Source organism: Erinaceus europaeus, chromosome 8, assembly GCF_950295315.1.
Source record: "Erinaceus europaeus chromosome 8, mEriEur2.1, whole genome shotgun sequence".
Lineage (NCBI taxonomy): Eukaryota > Metazoa > Chordata > Mammalia > Eulipotyphla > Erinaceidae > Erinaceus > Erinaceus europaeus.
The window spans coordinates 121,843,009-121,861,383 of NC_080169.1; the positions used below are offsets into that span (position 1 = coordinate 121,843,009).

Consider the following 18,375-nt stretch of genomic DNA (forward strand, 5'->3'; position numbering starts at 1 on the left):
TGACTGTTTTTTTTTTTTTTATCACAGAAAGACTGAAGTACTGCTCCACTATCTGTGGGTTTTTTTTAAAATTTCTGTATTGGGGGATTAATGTTTTGCAGCCAAAACAATAAAAAACAATAAAACAATAAACAGTAAAAACAATAGTTTGTACATGCATAACATTTCTCAGTTTTCCACATAACAGTACAATCCCCACTAGGTGGTCTGCTTCCTTTTCTTGTGCTCTCCCCCCGCACCCACCCCATAGTCTTTTCCTTGGTGCAACACACCAACTCCAGTTTAGCTTCTACTTGTGTTTTCTCTTCTGATTCTGTGTGCTTTTATTTTGCTGTCCCATCCTCGGTTTCTGTGCAATACCAGCGGCTTAACCCAGAGACTACTGAATGCAAGACAAGAAGCTACACTTCTGAGTCACCTCCCTGACCTCACCCTAGTATTTATGAAATAAATCATACTTAATCCTGGATATTAGTGCTTACTGTGTATTAACTTATTTTTATTTTTTGTATCAGTGTCCAGAATAAAACTTATCTGTTTTTCTTTTTTTAACAATTTGTAGATTCCTTTGAAAGTAATGTTACTTACAACCATTGATATAATTGAAAGCTCTCCTTTCTTGAGTCACTGAAAGTAGTTTAACCATTGAAATGGCCAGATCATAGAGGTTTAAGTTACACCACCTATGAAACTATCAGCTCCTGAAACTCTTCTCTGGGAGAACTAACCTATTCAATCTTCTTAAAATTTTTTTTAATTATCTTCATTTATTTATTGGATAGAGACAGCCAGAAATTGATAGGAGGAGGGGAGATAGAGAGGGAGAGAAACAGAGAGACACCTGCAGCCCTGCTTCACCACTCGCAAAGGGGAAACCCTGCAGGTGGGGATCCGGGGCTCGAACCCGGGTCCTTGCACACTGTAACATGTGCATTCAACCAGGTGTGCCATCACCCGGCCCTGCTATTCAATCTTCTGTCTCTAAAACAAATATATGAAAACAGATGACCAAACACGCTCAGAGGGGAAGGAAAAGAGTTTAGGGATGGTTTCCACTAACATCACTGACCCTTCTTCCCTTTTCCCTTCACCTAGGTCTTGTGGGGACTTGAAGACCATAGCTTCCTGTGTGGGCATGGCTAGCCATCAACACACCACCCCCCTGAGGATTGTTCTTGTAGGGAAAACTGGCAGTGGGAAAAGTGCCACAGGAAACTCCATCCTTGGGAAGAATGTATTTGATTCTAAAATTGCTTCTTACTCTGTCACCAAGACCTGCCAGAAAGCTTCCCGGGAATGGCAGGGGAGGGAGCTTCTTGTTGTGGACACCCCAGGGCTCTTCGACACGAAAAAGAAGTTGTACACCACCTGCAGGGAAATCAGCAAGTGTGTCCTGTCCTCCAGCCCAGGGCCTCACGCCATCCTCATGGTCATGCAGTTGAACCGCTACACCGAGGAGGAGCAGAAAACCGTGGAGTTGATCAAGATTGTGTTTGGGCAGTCAGTTATGAAGCACATGGTCATCCTGTTCACTCGCAAAGATGACTTGGAGGACATGGACCTTCTCAACTTCATATCAGAAGCAGATGTGAAACTGAAAAGCATCGTCAAAGAGTGTGACAACCGCATCTGTGCCTTCAACAACAAGGCAGAGGGGCTGGAGCAGGAGGCACAGGTGTGGGAGCTGGTTCAGCTGATAGAGAAGATGGTGCAGAAGAACAGAGGGTCTTACTTTTCTGACCCCATCTATAAGGATGCAGAGGAAAGGTTGAAACAGTGGATAGAAAGGCAGGAGAAAATCTATGGTCACCAATTAATGGGTGAGATTAAAGAAATAGAGAAGGATTATTCTGACAAACTGAAACAAGAAAAGGAGACTATTTTCATCAACCTGAGAGGTCACTATATCAATTTAAAAACACTTCTAAGGGAAGAGGCTGAGGAGAACATGCCTGAAGAGATGTTGACAGGCTGGACCAGTTGGTAGCATACCTTGTTGAGGGCAAATATAGTGCTCACAGACCCAGATTCAGCTCCTATTCCTAATCTCCAGTGGGGATGCTTCACAGATACTGAAACAGTGCTATAGGATTCTCTCTCCTTGTTTATCTACCCTTTCCCTCTGGATTGGTCTCTATCCAAAAGAAAGGAGGAAAGGAAGGGAGAGATTGGTATCTAGAAACACCAAGCTGAAGATGTCAACCTTCCAACCCCAACAATCTGGTGAGACCTTTCTCAACACATGGGATTATCCAGTTCCACTTCAGAAGGTGCTTTCTTTAGCAAAGTTACAGATTCTAGATATAGGATAGGATCTAGGGACTGGGTACATACATACACCTATCTATAAGTTAGGAGCAAGTATATACCTTCAAATCAAAGTGCTTAATAGTCCGCTTTGATTATATTTAGAACAATTTGGCTCATCAATTTAGTAGAAAGGCCTAAAGAAGGGACCAATAAATTTGCTAATCAAATATTTATTACCTAGGCTTAGGTACCCTCCTCTCCTACCCCCTACTTCACGTCCCTCAATCACTTTATCTACTCAACTGATTACACAAAGAAAGATACACCTCTTAATCTCTTTTGGCAGCATCAGAATTATTGTCACCCTCTAATAATCTTCAGTAATTTCTTTCTTTCTTTCTTTCTTTCTTTCTTTCTTTCTTTCCTTTCTTTCTTTCTTTCTTTCTTTTTTTTTTTTTTTTTTTTTTTTTTTTTTACCAGAGCACTGTTCAACTCTGGCTTATGGTAGTGCAGGGGATTGAACCTGGGACTTTGGAGCTTCAGGCATGAGAGTCTGTTTGCATTACCATTATGCTGTCTACCCTCCACACAACCCTTTGATAATCTTTAGAAGAAACCCTGTATACAATCGGCCAAGAGATATACTGGCAAAAAATATTGATTAAGTAAAGAACAGTTACTGTTTCTATGACAGCCTTTATTAGAATCACCAAACAAGTAAATTCACTAAAAACTCAAGGTTAACTTAGACCTCACTAAAATCCTAGGTGTGTTTAAGGTCAGGCCTCATAAACCTAATACCAGTTTGGATACAATAAATGACGCTCAACTCTTTGGTAACTGGGAGAAAGTCCAAGGTTGTTGAATAAACCGGGAATACAAAAACTGGAAAAGGGCATGAGACTGGCTCACTTAGTAATGGCCTTTTGGTTACTTCCAGGTCATCTGGGGCCCTAGTCGGGGAATCCTTGGATTTCCCCATAGAATCACTGGGCCTAGAGCTCTAGTAGATCCCTCTCTCCACTATCATTGGTCACTTAGACCAGGAACACCATTATAAGTCCTCCTTTGGGCTCCTTCAGGACCATACTCTCACTATGAAATACCAATGGCAAGGACTTCCCCACTATTCAAAGGGAAGCTGGGTCAACGTACTCCAGGAAGACTGGTCCTGAAATGAGTGCTGAATGTTCCCAGCTGTGACCATAGATTGTGAGCTCCGATTGACAGGAACTCAGAGATCACAGACTCCTGTGGCAAATATGAATAGATATGAGCACTGGGCCAGATAGACATGGTAAATAGTCAACTTTATTTATATATTTTCTTCAAGTTTGGAAGCTACTCTCTGCCCCAATCTAGCTTTCTAGTCCTATTCTCAACTCTGATGCCATCTTCTCAGACAATACTTTTAGTCCACCTGCAGGGTAGCTATCAAGATCAAATAAATATTAGTAAAAGTCATAGGTCCCTAGGAACATACCTAAAATGGACTTCCTAGCTTCTATCCACCCCTATTCGTATTTGCTCTATTCTTACTTTATGATTCCTGCTCATTGAACATTTTGTCTTACTTTATCTTACTACATTTCAGTCATCAAGTTATGGATGCTAGTATGAGTTCATCCTGAACTCCTTGGGCAGATGACCTCATTAGTGTCTCCCAGAGCCTCACCTCCCAGAGCCTTACTCCATTAGGGAAAGATAGAAACAGGCTGCGGGTATGGATCCACCTGCCAGTTCCCATGTCCACTGGGGAAGCAGTTACAGATGCCAGACCTTCCAACTTTGTGTACCCCATAAGGAATTTTGGCCCATGTACCCAGAGGGGTAATTGTTATGGGAAGATGAACCAAAGGCTCTGAATTCCAATTCCGTCAGGACCTGTAGAGAGAAGAGTAAAAAAAGGGGGGAGGGAAGGATACTGAGAAGTAGTAGGTGTGACTTAGAAAGTCAGAGCAGGGAGAACCATAGGAAAAAATGGAGAGGGGAGTCGGGCGGTAGCGTAGCAGGTTAAGAGCACATGGTGCCAAGCGCAAGGACTGGCTTAAGGGTCCTGGTTCGAGCCTTGGCTCCGCACCTGCTGGCCAGTCACTTCACAGGTGGTGATGCAGGTCTGCAGGTGTCTGTCTTTCTCTCTCCTTCTCTTGTTTTCCCCTCCTCTCTCCATTTCTCTCTGTTCTATCCAACAATGATGACATCAATAACAACAACAATAATAATTACAACAATAAAAAGCAACACGGGCAACAAAAGGGAAAATAAATAAATAAATATAAACAAATATTTACAAAAAAAGAAAAAAATGGAGAGGTGGTGGTGGCACACCTGATTGAGTGCCCATGTTGCAATGCACCCCTGGGGGAAAGCGTTGCAAGTGGTGAAGCAGTGCTGCAGGTGTATGTCTCTCTCTCTTTCTACAACCCCTATTCCTTTAAATTTCTAGCTATCTCTAGTCGATAAATAAAGATGATAACAAATTAAAAAAAGAAAAGTGGGCAAATATGTACAAATATAGATAGTTGTAGATATCATGTCAAACCACATGTATGACCTTGGGAGAACTATTGCAGTTTCCAGTGAGGGAATGGGGGACAAGGAACTCTGATGGTGGGAAAGATAGAGAATTATAACCCCTGTTATCATTTTATAAGTCAATATTAAATAACTAATAAAAAGTTTAAAAATATAATCCCAGTAATAAAATAAAGCATCTGAAAAAAAAGACAAAGAAGTAAGAAAGTGGAAAGAAAGAGTTAAGAAGAAGAAGAAGAAGAAGAAGAAGAAGAAGAAGAAGAAGAAGAAGAGAGAGAGAGAGAGAGAGAAAAGGAAGGAAGAAATAGATTGAATGTTTGACTGTAGATGGTGGTAAGAAGTGATTACTATCTTTTGGAAGCCTGTGACAATAAGTGCAATAAACCAGCATTTCCTAAATAGACTGACAAAGAAATTGCTTTCCGCCAGATGAGGCTTGTTTTGGTAGAATGTCAAGTTCAGGATTTCTTCTTAATCTACTATGGTTTGCTGAAGTTGTAGCCTATATTTCTCCAATAGGATACTAGCAATACTTTATGTCCTGCCCATTCTTAGCATCTAACCAAGCCATTTCCTTTTTCCCTATTGGCTTTTGGAATCGGTGTCCCCAACAGAAAATTAGTTGAACTTTGTGGCCACTCTTGCCAACAGCAGATGACTCAGTGATACCACTGACTTCAAGGGTAGATAAGGGCCATGCTTTCCTGTTCTCTTGAGGAACTGGCCCTGGAACTTGGCTGCCATGTTCTGAAGAAGTCCAGGGTGCCTCTCAAGAGGCCCAGTGAGGAGGACGTGAGGTCCCTGCCCCCTGCTCGGACTGCCCCTTTCACCTGCAGCCAGAACCAAACTCCCCATCATGTCACCAGAGAGCCTCCAAGTGCCAGTGGAGACACTGGGTGAATCTGCAAAGAGAAAGAGGGAGTGAATGCCATTAGTGATGCACAAATCAAAGATTTCTGGGGAAAATAAAGCACTTTTTTTTAAACTACTTAGTGTTGGGTTGTTTTATTCAGAATAATCACTAAACAACATGGCAGTTTATTACATTCACAGTGCAAGACATTACTTATTTGTGAGAATCAGGCAGTTACCCATGGCATGAACATCAAGGACTGAATTTAGCAAATTTAAATGAGAAACACCATCTGCCTTACAAGGAACACCTCTGCCACTATGTGTTCTCTTATTCACATCTATAAGTACAGGTTCCTCCACAGTCCAGGAATAGTGTTTCTAAGAAATCTTTAACACTAACATGGTCCAAAGAAGGCTAACATTGTGTCCAGGACCTAACTCACCAGCCAGAGCACAAGCCAACTATATTCAGGACTTAGGTTCAAGTCCCAAGCTATCACCTTGGAGCACCTTGCAAAGGGGGAATCTTCAGTAGTTGTAGAGCAGCACTGGGCAGTTCCTCTTTCTCACTGTCTTTACTCCCTCTTTGTCTCTCATACTTCATTTGAATAAAAAAGGGGGGAATGGTTTCTTGGAATGGCAGAATCACATACAAGTGAAACCCCAGTAAAATGCTGATGGTGACATCAAGAATGAAATACTACTCAGTTATTAAGAATAATGAATTCATATCTTGGATGGAGCTTGAAGGACTCAATGCGAAGTGAGAGAAGCCAGAAAGAAAGCATGAAGATGGGAATGATCTCATCTATGGACGCAAGTGGAGAAATAAGAACAGAAGGGGAAACATAAAGCAGAACTTGACTGAGTTTGGTGTATTGCACCGAAGTAAAGGACTCTGGGGCGAGAGAGCACTTTCAGGTCCTGATGCATGATGGTGGAGGTGGACATAGACTGGGGGTGAGAGTGTTTTACAGAAAAATAGGAAATTTACACATATATTAGGAACTTATTTGCTGTTTACTGTAAACCATTAATCCCCCAATAAAATAATTAAAAAAAGAAACAGTATTATTTTACTTTTTGTCACAAAAACAAAGAACCTCCTCAGATTTCTGGCTGGTGAAATCAAGTGATTGTTGGAAAGCTTTTTTTAAAATTGATTAAATAATGATAGAAAAGACTGTAGAATAAGAGGGGTACAATTCCACACAGTTCCCACTACCAGAGGAGTTCCATATCCCCAATCCCTTCATTGGAAGCTTCCTTATTCTTTACCCTCTGGGTATGGGCCCAGGATCATTATGGAGTGCAGAAGGTGGGAGTTCTGGCTTCTGTAGTTGCTTTTCTGCTGGACATGGGTGTTGGCAGTTGGATACATACTCCAAGCCTGTCTCTCTGTTGGTATGCTTCTAGTTCTGCTTCTGGGATCTAGTTCTGCTTCTGTTACGTTGCTTGACATTGTGGTCTATTTACATGGTCTTTTCTGTTACATTGGTTTGGTCTCACACTCCCCCCCCCACCTTCAGGAGATTTGGTTTAGCCCTTGCTAGTTTCCTGCTTCTCCCTTCTTCCCACCCCCTACCCTACATACTTCCTGAATTCCGGCTGCTGCCACCGGGGGAGAAAGATGCAGGGCAGAACTTGTGGTGATTAGATTAGTTTTTGAATCGTTGCTCCTAAATAAAGAAATACAGCTTCTCTGCTCAGCCATGTGTCCCCAAGTCTCTGTCTACCACGAAGCTAACCTGGTATTCTGGTGCCCCGAACAAACGACATATGGCGCCCACGTGGTACCTGACCTGCACATCCACAAGCCTGTCTCTATCTTTCTCTAGTGGGGCAGGGCTCTGGGGAGGTGAGGTTCCAGGACACATTGTTGAGGTTGTCTGCCTAGGGAAGTCAAGTTGGTGTCATGGTAGAACCTGCAACTCAATGGCTGAAAAAGCATTAAGATATAAGGTAGAATAAATTGTTTACTAATCAGGAACCTAAAGGTAAGAATAGAGCAGATGAGATTTGGGGGTTTCCGTTTTGGAAAAAGTTAGGAAGTCATTTTAGGCATAGTTGAAGGAGTCCATAATTTTATCAATTTTTGCCTGAACCTGATAGCTAACATACAGGTAGGTTAACAATATTGTCTGGGGAGATAGTGGCAGAGTTGGGAATAGGATTAGAAAACTTGATCAGGGCAGAGAATAGCTCCGAAATATGGGAAAACTTTATGAATATTGTTAACTGTAAGCTCCATTGATCTGGGCTGGGGCCCATATTCAGTACAGGAGCCTGTAACCTCTGCACCCCTGTAGGTCTGAGCTTGAATTTTGTGGTCATATCTAGGAACATTCTAGGCTACACTCATTTCAGGACCCTTCTTCTTCTAGCAGTGGAGTATGTTGACCCAGCCTTTCTTCAGAGAGTGGGGCAGTCTTTACCATTGTTGTTCTACATTGAGAGTAAGGTCCTGTAGAGTTCCACAAGAGGTAGTTGGAGAGTTCTTATGGCTCAAGGTAGGTGGTTCTCTGAACTTGTTCTTAGCATAATATTGTGTCCACACATTTTCTCATGATGAGTGAGATATTAAAAATTATTAAAAAAATTATTTATAAGAAGGAAACACTGACAAAAACCATAGGATAAGAGGGGTACAACTCCACACAATTCCCACCACCAGAACTCCATATCCCATCCATCCCCTCCCCTGATAGCTTTCCTATTCTTTATCCCTCTGGGAGTATGGACCCAGGGTCATTATGTGGTACAGAAGGTGGAAGTTCTGGCTTCTGTATTTGCTTCCCTGCTTAACATGGATGTTGACAGATCGATCCATACTCCCAGCCTGTCTCATTAGAGATGATTTTAAAAGTGTTTTGTAGGGAACACTAGCTCCCCAGTGTTCACCTGCTTTCCCAGATTGGCAAGTAGGACCCCCTATCCTTGGGCTTGCTGGAACAGACCATCCCTAATTCTAGTGTCACTCTGTGTTCTCTTTCTTTTCTCATTTATTTAGTTCCATATATAAATGAAAGCATTATCTCTACCCTTTTGGTTGATCTCAGTTTACATGATTCCTTCAAGTTCTATCCAAGAGGGAGCAAAGGATATGAATCCATATTTTTTCCCCCTAATTTTATTAGGTAGGACAGAGAGAAATTGAGAGAGGATAGGGAGCAAGATGGAAAAAAAGTTAGACACCTGCAGACCTGTTTCATAGCTCATGAAGCAGACCCTCTGCAGGTAAGGCTTGGAGACTCAAATCTGGGTCCTTGCACTTGGTAATACACGTGCTTAACCAGGTGTGCAACCACCAGGCCCGAATTCATATTTTTCCCAGCAGAGTAGCCTGGCATTCCCTACTGTGCTCTGGAGGCCAAGTCTGAATCATTCAGCTGGAATATATGAGCCTCAAGGCAACTATTCATTCACAATATCCTTGAGGGTAACCCAAGGGATTACCATGAACCTAACTGGTCAGAGTTCAGATGAATTCTGACTGGATTTAAATAACATGCGGAATGTTAGTGTTTCATAAATGTTTTCTCCTCCCAACTATTGTGTTACCAATACCACAGAAAGACATATGTATAGAGTCTGGTTCCCATTACAGTTGTGTAATAGTTTTATCCAACTGATTTTTAAATCAGATGGGAGAATAGCATGCAAATAAGAGTTATATACTGACTTAACTTTCATCCGTGTTTTGAATGTTGGAGGTTCTATTTATGTATGTTTTCAAGACAATTGAGTTACTGTTTATTTTTATTTAATTTTGGTCCAGAGAATTCTTTAGCTGTGCAGAAGCTTTTCAACTTGATGTAGTCCTGTTGATTTAGTTTTTTTTTTTTCCCTGTGAATGGATTTGAGTTATTGAAGATACCTTTAACACTTAGATCAAACACAGTCCTGCTGTTGGGGCTATGTGTAAGCTTGATAGAGCTTAGGGAGAACCCCCCCCCCATCCTTGGATGGAGGTCTGAGAAGATACCCTCTTGCTAGTCTCTCTCAACTGAGGTGAGCAAAGGGGAGAAACCATCTCTCAGATTAAGTTCTTCCCTTCTTGACTCTCAAGCCCACAGAAACCTCAATACTTCTCTCCATTAACTGCAGGCCACATGGCTGCCTAATTTAATGTTCACTTACTCAAAGTTCACCTCACCTTCTGATCACAGAGGAGAACACACCTTATCACACACTCCATCATACACCTCAGACCTAAGACAAGAGAAATTCCAAACTATATGGCCTTTTGATATCCATCTTCTCTCTGTCTCGACCTACTGGTTTAACCCCTATGCTTCTCTCAAATACCTTTGGATAATTAAGTTGCTTGTGTCATGGAGAATAACTGTCTTGTATCTCATCAATTCCGGTCATACCAGCCCCCTACCATAGGGGCAAACTGACCTTTAAGAAACCTGTAATTTCTGACATGTTTGAAATATGTTCTTTGTTTGGTTTTCTATTTAAACTTTTTCCCACATGCTAATAAACGAGATCTGAGCATGTGTCAGTCTCCCCGGTGTCTTTACTTTGTTTTTTGTCCCTTGAGTGAGTGAGAAAGAACCAGTCAGTTTTCTTTCTGCTGGAGATCACCCCGCCAGAAAGCCTACACCCTGCCAACGTTTTCCTCTGACTATATGATGGTTTCCAGTTCAACATCCAAGTCCTTGATCTATTTAGAGTTTACTTTTCTGTGTAGGGAAATACAGTGGTTCAGTTTCATTCTTTTGCATGTTTCAGCTACTTACATTGTCATGTGTAGGTGTGACATGATGCCTGTGAACTCTTATATTTTTGTAAAGCTTTATTAATCTATGGGTAAAAAGGAGAAAAGAAGTGAGAGAAATACTAAAAGAAAGCTGATGGGGTTTTCCCTGCCCCCAAGAGGGCCCTTTACAAAAAAAAGGTTGTACAGCCCTGCCCATAGCCTGCCTGAAATCACTGGGACTTGTCCCACCTGGAGCTAGGTTCTCTTTGGCTTCACTGAGACCATCTGAGTTTCCATAGCCTCTTGGGTGTACCTACCTCCCCAACTTGGCACTTTGAGCCATCAGACCTCCTGTCTTTGTATGTGTCCCTAACAGAGTGTGTGTGTATAACCTTTTCTAAATTTAACTTTCATAATATCCACTAGGTCTGTCAGGCTTGAGGATATAAATAACTTAGATTAAAAAAAATTTTTTTCAGAACTGCCTAAACAGTTTAAGCCCAGCATCAGAAATCAACATACTGACTGAAAATATTATTTAAAGAAATTATCTCAGCATTAAAAATCTAGGCAGTTTGCCTTATTCAGATATAGCAATAGAGGAGATGAGATTTTGGGTCTTCATGTCATAAGAGGCTAGGGAGTCTATTTTAGGTAGATTTCAAGGGACCCATGACTTTACTAAATTTTTTGAGCCCAACAGCAAGTACAGTAAGCATGTAGAAAGACCTAAAAATGACCATAATGTACTTTTTATCAAATATTTTCTTAGAACTAGACACCCTTCTTACCTACTCTCTAATTCACTTCCCTCATTCACTCTAAATTTAACCCTGTCAGATAAAGTAAGGACTACAAAAGCTGGATAAGGGCATGAGACCAGCACACTTTACTGATGGCCATTTTGGTCATTACCAGGCCACCCCATCATCTGGGATCCTAGTCAGGGAATCTTGGGATTCCCACACTGACATGATGGGCCTAGACCTCAAAGAGATCCCTCTCTCCACCATCGCTGGTCATCTCTATGGGGAACAGCATTGTAGACCCTCTTTGGGCCTCCACAGGACCTTGCCCTCAATGTATAACAACTGTGGTACATGACCTGGGTCAAGCTGCTTATCAGATATCAGGTGCAGGCAAAATCTAGTTGTCATGGGCCACTTGGAATATACTTAAAGTAGACCTCCTAACTTTTTTCCAAAATGGAGACCCTAAATCTTCATCTGAAATATTCTTGCCTTTAGGGTCATGACTAGTCAACAATTTTTTCTGCTTTAGATCTGCAGTCAAATACTCTGCCACTGAGCTATACCTCCTAATTCTACTTTCTGTTTTAACTCTTTTCCAGCCACCAGGTTCCAGATGCTGCTAACCGGTTTTCCTTGGGCAGACGACCCCACCATGTGTCCTGGATCCTCACCTCCCTAGATCCCTTCCTCACTAGGGAAAATAAGGACAGGCTAGAAGTATGTATCCACCAGTCAATGCCCATGTTTAGCAGGAAGCAATTGCAGAAGCCAGACCTTCTACTTTCTGCACCCCATAATGATCCTGGGTCCATATTCCCAGGGATAAAGATTAAGGAAACTATCAAGGAAGGGTATTGGATACAAAGTTCTGGGAGTGGGAACTGTGTGGAACTGTACCCCTGTTATCCTATGGTCTTGTCAATATTTTCATTTTTTAAATAAAAATAAAAAAGAAGAACAACAGTGTTATAAACTGCCCTACTCTCTGAAGGGAGGCGGGGTCAACATACTCTGCCACTTGAGGGAGACCTGTCCTGACATGAGAGCAACCTAGAATGTTCCCAGCTGTGACCATGGACTGTGAGCTCAGACTGACAGGGATGCAGGGATTACACAGGCTTCTGTACTTAATATGAATAAACATGGGCCTGAGGTCAGATTGATGGGGTTTACAGTCAATGGTATTTATATACTTTCTCCATATTTGGGACCTACTCTCTGCCCTGATCCAGCTTTCCAGTCCTATCCCCAACTCTGAGACCATCTTCCCAGACAATAGAGTTATCCCCTATTTCTAATGGGGTAGTTTTTGCTTAGTTTCATGAGCTCTTTTTATGTTTTGGTCACTACACTATTGATTATAACATGCAAATTACTTCTTCCAAGTTATTTACATGTCATTCTTTTTATGGCTGTGGTTCTTACTACTGTATAGATTTTTTTCTTTTTATTTATGAGGTATAGGAGGAGAGAGAAATAACCAGACATCACTCTGGTACATGTGCTGCTGGGGATCGAACTCAGGACATCATGTTTGAGAGTTCATTGTTTTATCCACTGTGTCACCATCCAGAACACTAGAAAAATTTCACTAATATAAACCAATTACTTTATTTTTACTTTCATTTAACTTCTTGGGTTTGAGATATAGTATATGCTTCTTCTTTTTATATTTATTTATATATTCCCTTTTGTTGCCCTTGTTGTTTTATTGTTGTAGTTATTATTGTTGTCATTGTAGGATAGGGCAGAGAGAAATGGAGAGAGGAGGGGAAGACAGAGAGGGGGAAAGAAAGACAGACACCTGCAGACCTGCTTTACTGCTTGTGAATCGACTCCCCTGCAGGTGGGGAGTGGGGGGGCCTCTAACTGGGATCCTTACATTGGTCCTTGTGCTTAGTCTGTACTTCTTATTTATTTATTTATTTATTTATTGGGGGGGTTAGTGTTCTATAGTCAACAGTAAATACAATTGTTTGTACATGCATAACATTTCCCAGTTTTCCACATAACCATCTGCTTTCTTTTTTTTTTAATTTTTAAGTGGGGAATTAATGTTTTACATTCAACAGTAAATACAATAAGTCTATACTTATTTTAAAGAATTAGCTATCTTTATTTATCTCCCATGCTCCTTCAATATTTTCTTGTTACCTGAGTACATTATTAAAGATTCTTAAAGTGTATCACAAAAGAGTAATGAATAGTAATGTTTGCATTTATTTCAGTTTTCTGACATACAGAAATGAAAACCCTCTTACATTAATACAATTTTGAGAACTTTTTAATTTTTTTATTAGTTATTTAATATAGATTTACAAAATTATAAGATAGCAGGGGTCTAATTCCTCATCTTTCTGACCACCAGAGTTCTGTGTCCCCATTCCCTCCATTGGAAACCGCAGTGGTTCTTCCAAGGTCATGGATATGGGCTGACTTTTATTTCTATAATGATTTACATTTATATATATTTGCCCATTTTTTTCTATGGTACTGCCTCCTCTTCTTTTCTAAGTCACAGCCACACCTATTACTACTTCCAGATTTTTTCCTTTTGTCCTCTTCTCTCTTTGGGCCCTGATAGAATTGGAGTTCAGAGTTCTTTGGTCATCTTTCCCTAATGTCTCTCCCCCTCTGGGGGTATGGACAAAAATAAATAATACATTTCTTAAGAGAAGAGAACATAGTGTCCTGCTAGGTTTTTATTCCATAGATGATATAATTTCTGATCTCACATTGAAGCCTACTTCGGTGGTTTACTTTGAGTTGACTTTTGTTAAATGCGTAATGAGACAATTCTGTTTCATTCTTCTGCATGTCATTGCCCAGTTTTCCTTACACTTTAGATTTAAAACCTCTATCTATTTCCATTAAATATTCTGGCTTTCTTTGTTGTAAGTATGAAATGATATTTGAGAAATAGAAGATATGTATCGAATTGCATATATTTTAAAGTAGATATCCTATTTCCCAACACAACTTATTGAAAACATTGTACTCTCCTTACATTTGCATACCTTGCCCTGCTGTGAAAGATACTATATTTTAAAATTTTTAAATTTCTTTTTGTTGGATAGGATAGAGAGAAATGGAGAGGAGAGGAGGCGAAGACAGAGATGGGGAGAGAAAGACAGATACCAGCAGACCTGCTGCACTGCCTGTGAAGTGACTCCCCTGCAGGTGGGGGACACTTTATTTCCTTATTTGTCTGCTTGTTTATAGCAGTGACAAGAAGTCTTCCAGATTAGTGCATGCATGTATATAATTTCATTTCATTAGCTGTTTGTCACTGTCAATATAACACACACACACACACACTTTTTTTGTGTGAGATATGTTCGTTCAGAGCTTAAGTGTGAGTGTGTCTTTTCTCCCTGAGAGACAAGCACAAGAGGACAATTTCTGGGATAAACTTCAGTCCTTGTTGGTGCATCAGTCTGGGAAGGGGGCAGCTGGTACTCTCTCCCTCATCTCTGCTTGACCCTCAATCATCTCCCTTCAATTTTATTTAGCTCTAAGGACAATTCTGCCTTTTGTGGAGCCTGAATAGCCAGTCCTGATGGATAAGATCCAAATTCCCATATTGTTCCCAGGCTGTGATTACTTCACATACCCATTCACATGTACAAGGTGAAATAGAGCCCCCCCTCCCCCAGAGGTGACCTTGTGCATTCTATAAATCCTCCTTGTACAGCACTTCTTCCTCCTGATGATCAGGGCAACACAATACTGAGAAATGATTCTTCTTTGCAGGTCACAGTCCAATGAGACTTGTGATGCAGGCAGTTAGTTTAACCCCAGAGAGTCCAGGGATATAAAGGACAAAGTCCTCCAATGGGGAACTAGGAGTAATGGTGACTACAGTTCTCTTGACACTTCTGCCCTTTAGTTCACAAACCCAGGTGAACTTCCTTATCTAGATCGCAAAGCGATTGTGTTGGGCTTAGCTACATTGGTGTTTGGTGTCTTGTCCACACTGAGGATACTGTGAAAGGCCACAGTAGACCCTCCCATAACCACATATGGGTGTCTTCACAATGCTACTGCAACATCTCCACATGGAGCTCATCCCACCTGTATGATGATATGCCATTGATGTGCTGTGATGGTTCTCAGCTGAAAGATTTTTTTTTTTTTAACAAGGGACACTGGCATCACTTGAGACATCTTTGGTTGTTAAAACAAGATGCATAAAAAGAACAAGTGGCAAAAGCTATTCAGTTTCTCAACAACCCACCAGAAGAAGCACCAAGAAAACCCGGCATATTTCCCAAGACAGTGAAAAATAACCCCATTCTGGCATTTGGAGGAGAAGAGGAGAAGAAGAAGGAGGAGGAGGAGGAGGAGGAGGAGGAGGAGGAGGAGGAGGAGGAGGGTAAGAAGAAGAAGAAGAAGAAGAAGAAGGAGAAGGAGAAGGAGAAGGAGAAGGGAAGAAGACAAAGAAAGAAGAAAGTCCGGGTGAAGAAAGAAGACAGTGTCCAGACCAAAGAAGTGGCACAGACACAACAGACAAGGAGAGCACAGTAAAAATGTCCAGGGCCACATTGGATGGCTCTGATGCCGAGGCCACAGAGCCCTTGAAGCCACCCTCAAATAAAAAGAAAAAAAAGCGAGAAAACAGATGGATCCAGTTTACTTTCAACCAGGACAAGGAAGAGGAAGAGAAGTAACTCAGAGGATGGAGAAAGTCTAAACCCCAAATCAAAAGTCAAGAAATTTACTCAGAAAGACATCAGTCAAGAAACATCAGAAATATCTAGAGATAAAGATTTAGAACTCTCAACAGAAGAGGAGAAAGATACTAGAGATTTAAAAGACAGATCCCTCCTAAAAGCAAAGTGGAAGCACAAGAAAAAGCGTAAGAAGAATCATAAAGTGAGAGAAGAGGTCATCCCACTAAGGGTGCTATCCAAGTGTGAATGAATGGACTTGAAAAAAAGAATATTTAGCATTGCAAAAAGCCTGCATGGCTTCTTAAAAAAAACAATATCCAAAATAAAATTGGAGTCAGAGATGGAGACAGACAATGGAGTGAAGCTTGAAAAAACAAACAGCGATGAGTGTGACCCATGGGAGAAAGTTAATGCCACAGGGCCCACCGTTTGTCAGTGGTGTCATTGTGAAGATCATTATCATGGAGCCTCTGCCTGGCAGGAAACTAGTCAGGGACACTTTGTCAGCAGTCTCAGAAATTGTTATGTTGACCTGCTAGAAGGAGACGCAGAGTGCCATGCTAGATTTAAAACCCCTGAAGATGCTCAAACAGTAATAAATGCACATTCAGAAATTAAAAATAAGCACAGCTGGAAACTCGAGATTCTCTCTGGTGATCACGAGCAGAGGTACTGGCAGAAGATTATGGTAGATAGGCAGGCCAAGCTTAATCAGCCCTGGAAAAAGAAGAGAGGCACTGAGAAGTTAATCACCAAAGTTGAGAAGATTAGACTTGAGAAGACTCAACAAGTGAGTAAACACATTAGATTTTTTTCTGATAAAATATTCTCTCTGCCTATATGACTTTTCTGGTTCAGTATCTTTAGCACAGCCATGCCCTCAACCCAAAGTCTCAGACTATAAGGCTGCCTCCACCTGCCCCCAAGGCAGCCCAATCTCTATGCTCTCTATTTTCTTCTGACCTGCATCAGGAAAACTCACCCATCTCTCCCATTAGGCAAAGAAGCCTCACTTTAGAGTTCTGGGAAACAAAGTATGCAATATTCTACAACTTAAAAAGAAGTAAGTGGAAACTTCTCCCACTTGGAACTTCATACAGGGAGGCTAGTTCTTGAAAGCTTGTATGTCTGCAAATCCTCAGCCTGTGAGTAAAACAAGGTAGCTGGTAAAATAACCTGATTATTAATAACAAATTGTGTGACTATATATTAAATATTGAAAAAGAAAACATGGCAACATTGGAGCTCACATCTCTCAAATACTTAACATAGAATTTTGAAAAACATTTATTTTTACCATGTGTTATTTGTGATTACCAGTGGGTTATAAGATTGTAAGATTACAGAGTATAGGCATAAGGCAACATATCAGTGTTTTATTGGTTTGAATTTTCCCTATAATTAGTGAAGAAATTTTTATTGAACAGAAGGGAAAATGCAAAGCAGAACTTGGGCTGAATTTGGCATATTGCACCAAAGTAAAGGACTCTGGGGAGTGTTTAAGTCCTGGAACATGATGGTTGAGGAGGATTTAGGTGTGTGTGTGTGGGGGTTAGAGTGTTATGTAGAAATCTGAGAAATGTTACACATGTAGCAACTATTGTATTTTACTGTCAACTGTAAACCATTACTCCCCCAATAAAGAAAAAATAAAGTGTATAAAATATGTGTAGAAAATGAAAAAAAAGAACAGTGGACATATGAGAATTTTTCTGGTGATTAAGTGAGAAACAATTGCATGATACAAATTTACTTGTAAGCTAGTACTTGTGAGCTAGTAGTATTCTTAAACAACCAACCTCTGGTGTGACTGATAATATTGTCAGTTATGTAGAATCAAAAGCAGAATGTTATATAGTATTTTTAAAACAAAACACTAATATTTCAAATAAAAAAGAAATTCTCTTTTGGTCCATACTCCCAGAGGGATAAAGAACCGGGAAACTTCCAATGGAGGGGATGGGATATGGAACTCTAGTGGTGGGGATTGTTTGAAATTGTACCTCTGCTATACTATAATATTATTAATCATTATTAAATCACTAATAAAACAAATTATTATTTATTTTCAAACAATTTTATTTATTTTGGATAGACACAGAGAAATTGAGAAGGAAATGGGACAAAGAGGGAGAGAAAGAGAGAGAGAGAGAGACACCTATAAACACTGCTTCTCCACTTAGGAAGCTTCCAACCTGCATGTGGGGGCCAGGGAATGTATCTTTAAAAATATTTTATTTATTAATATTTATTAATTAATGAGAAAGATAGGAGAGAGAGAAAGAACCCAACATAATTCTGGTATGTGTGTTGTTATTGAACTGAGGGCCTCATGCTTAAGAGTCTAATGCTTTATCCATGGCATCACCTTTAGGACTGTGGGTAAGCAGGCCTTCAGTAAGCTATGGGGTCCCATCTTTTCTTGAAGATCTTGAATTTTATGACTGAAATTCTCCCATGTAAGGAGATACCCACATCCTCCATGACTCTTTATCAGCTCATTGGCCATTGTTAAAAGGACTTTCACCTGGGATTCTGCATCTTGGCCAGCTGCTCTGTTATTAAATGCACAAACTCTCATCCCACACTGTTCAACTGTATT

At 40.6% G+C, this 18,375-nt stretch overlaps 1 protein-coding gene and 1 pseudogene across 1 annotated transcript; both read left to right on the plus strand.

Moving 5' to 3' along the window:
- The first annotated feature begins 1,101 nt into the window (after positions 1–1,101).
- LOC103125041 (GTPase IMAP family member 7-like) lies at positions 1,102–2,200 on the plus strand. Its single transcript, XM_016193742.2, has one exon. The coding sequence runs from the start codon at positions 1,136–1,138 to the stop codon at positions 1,985–1,987; it is 852 nt and encodes a 283-aa protein (XP_016049228.2). The 5' UTR covers positions 1,102–1,135; the 3' UTR covers positions 1,988–2,200.
- A 3,281-nt stretch (positions 2,201–5,481) lies between these two features.
- LOC103125050 (la-related protein 7-like) lies at positions 5,482–16,617 on the plus strand (annotated as a pseudogene).
- Positions 16,618–18,375: the final 1,758 nt, after the last annotated feature.

What these genes read in the sequence shown, in the direction of transcription:
- LOC103125041 (XM_016193742.2), top strand. Translation starts at nt 1,136, where the DNA reads ATGGCTAGCCATCAACACACCACCCCCCTGAGGATTGTTCTTGTAGGG.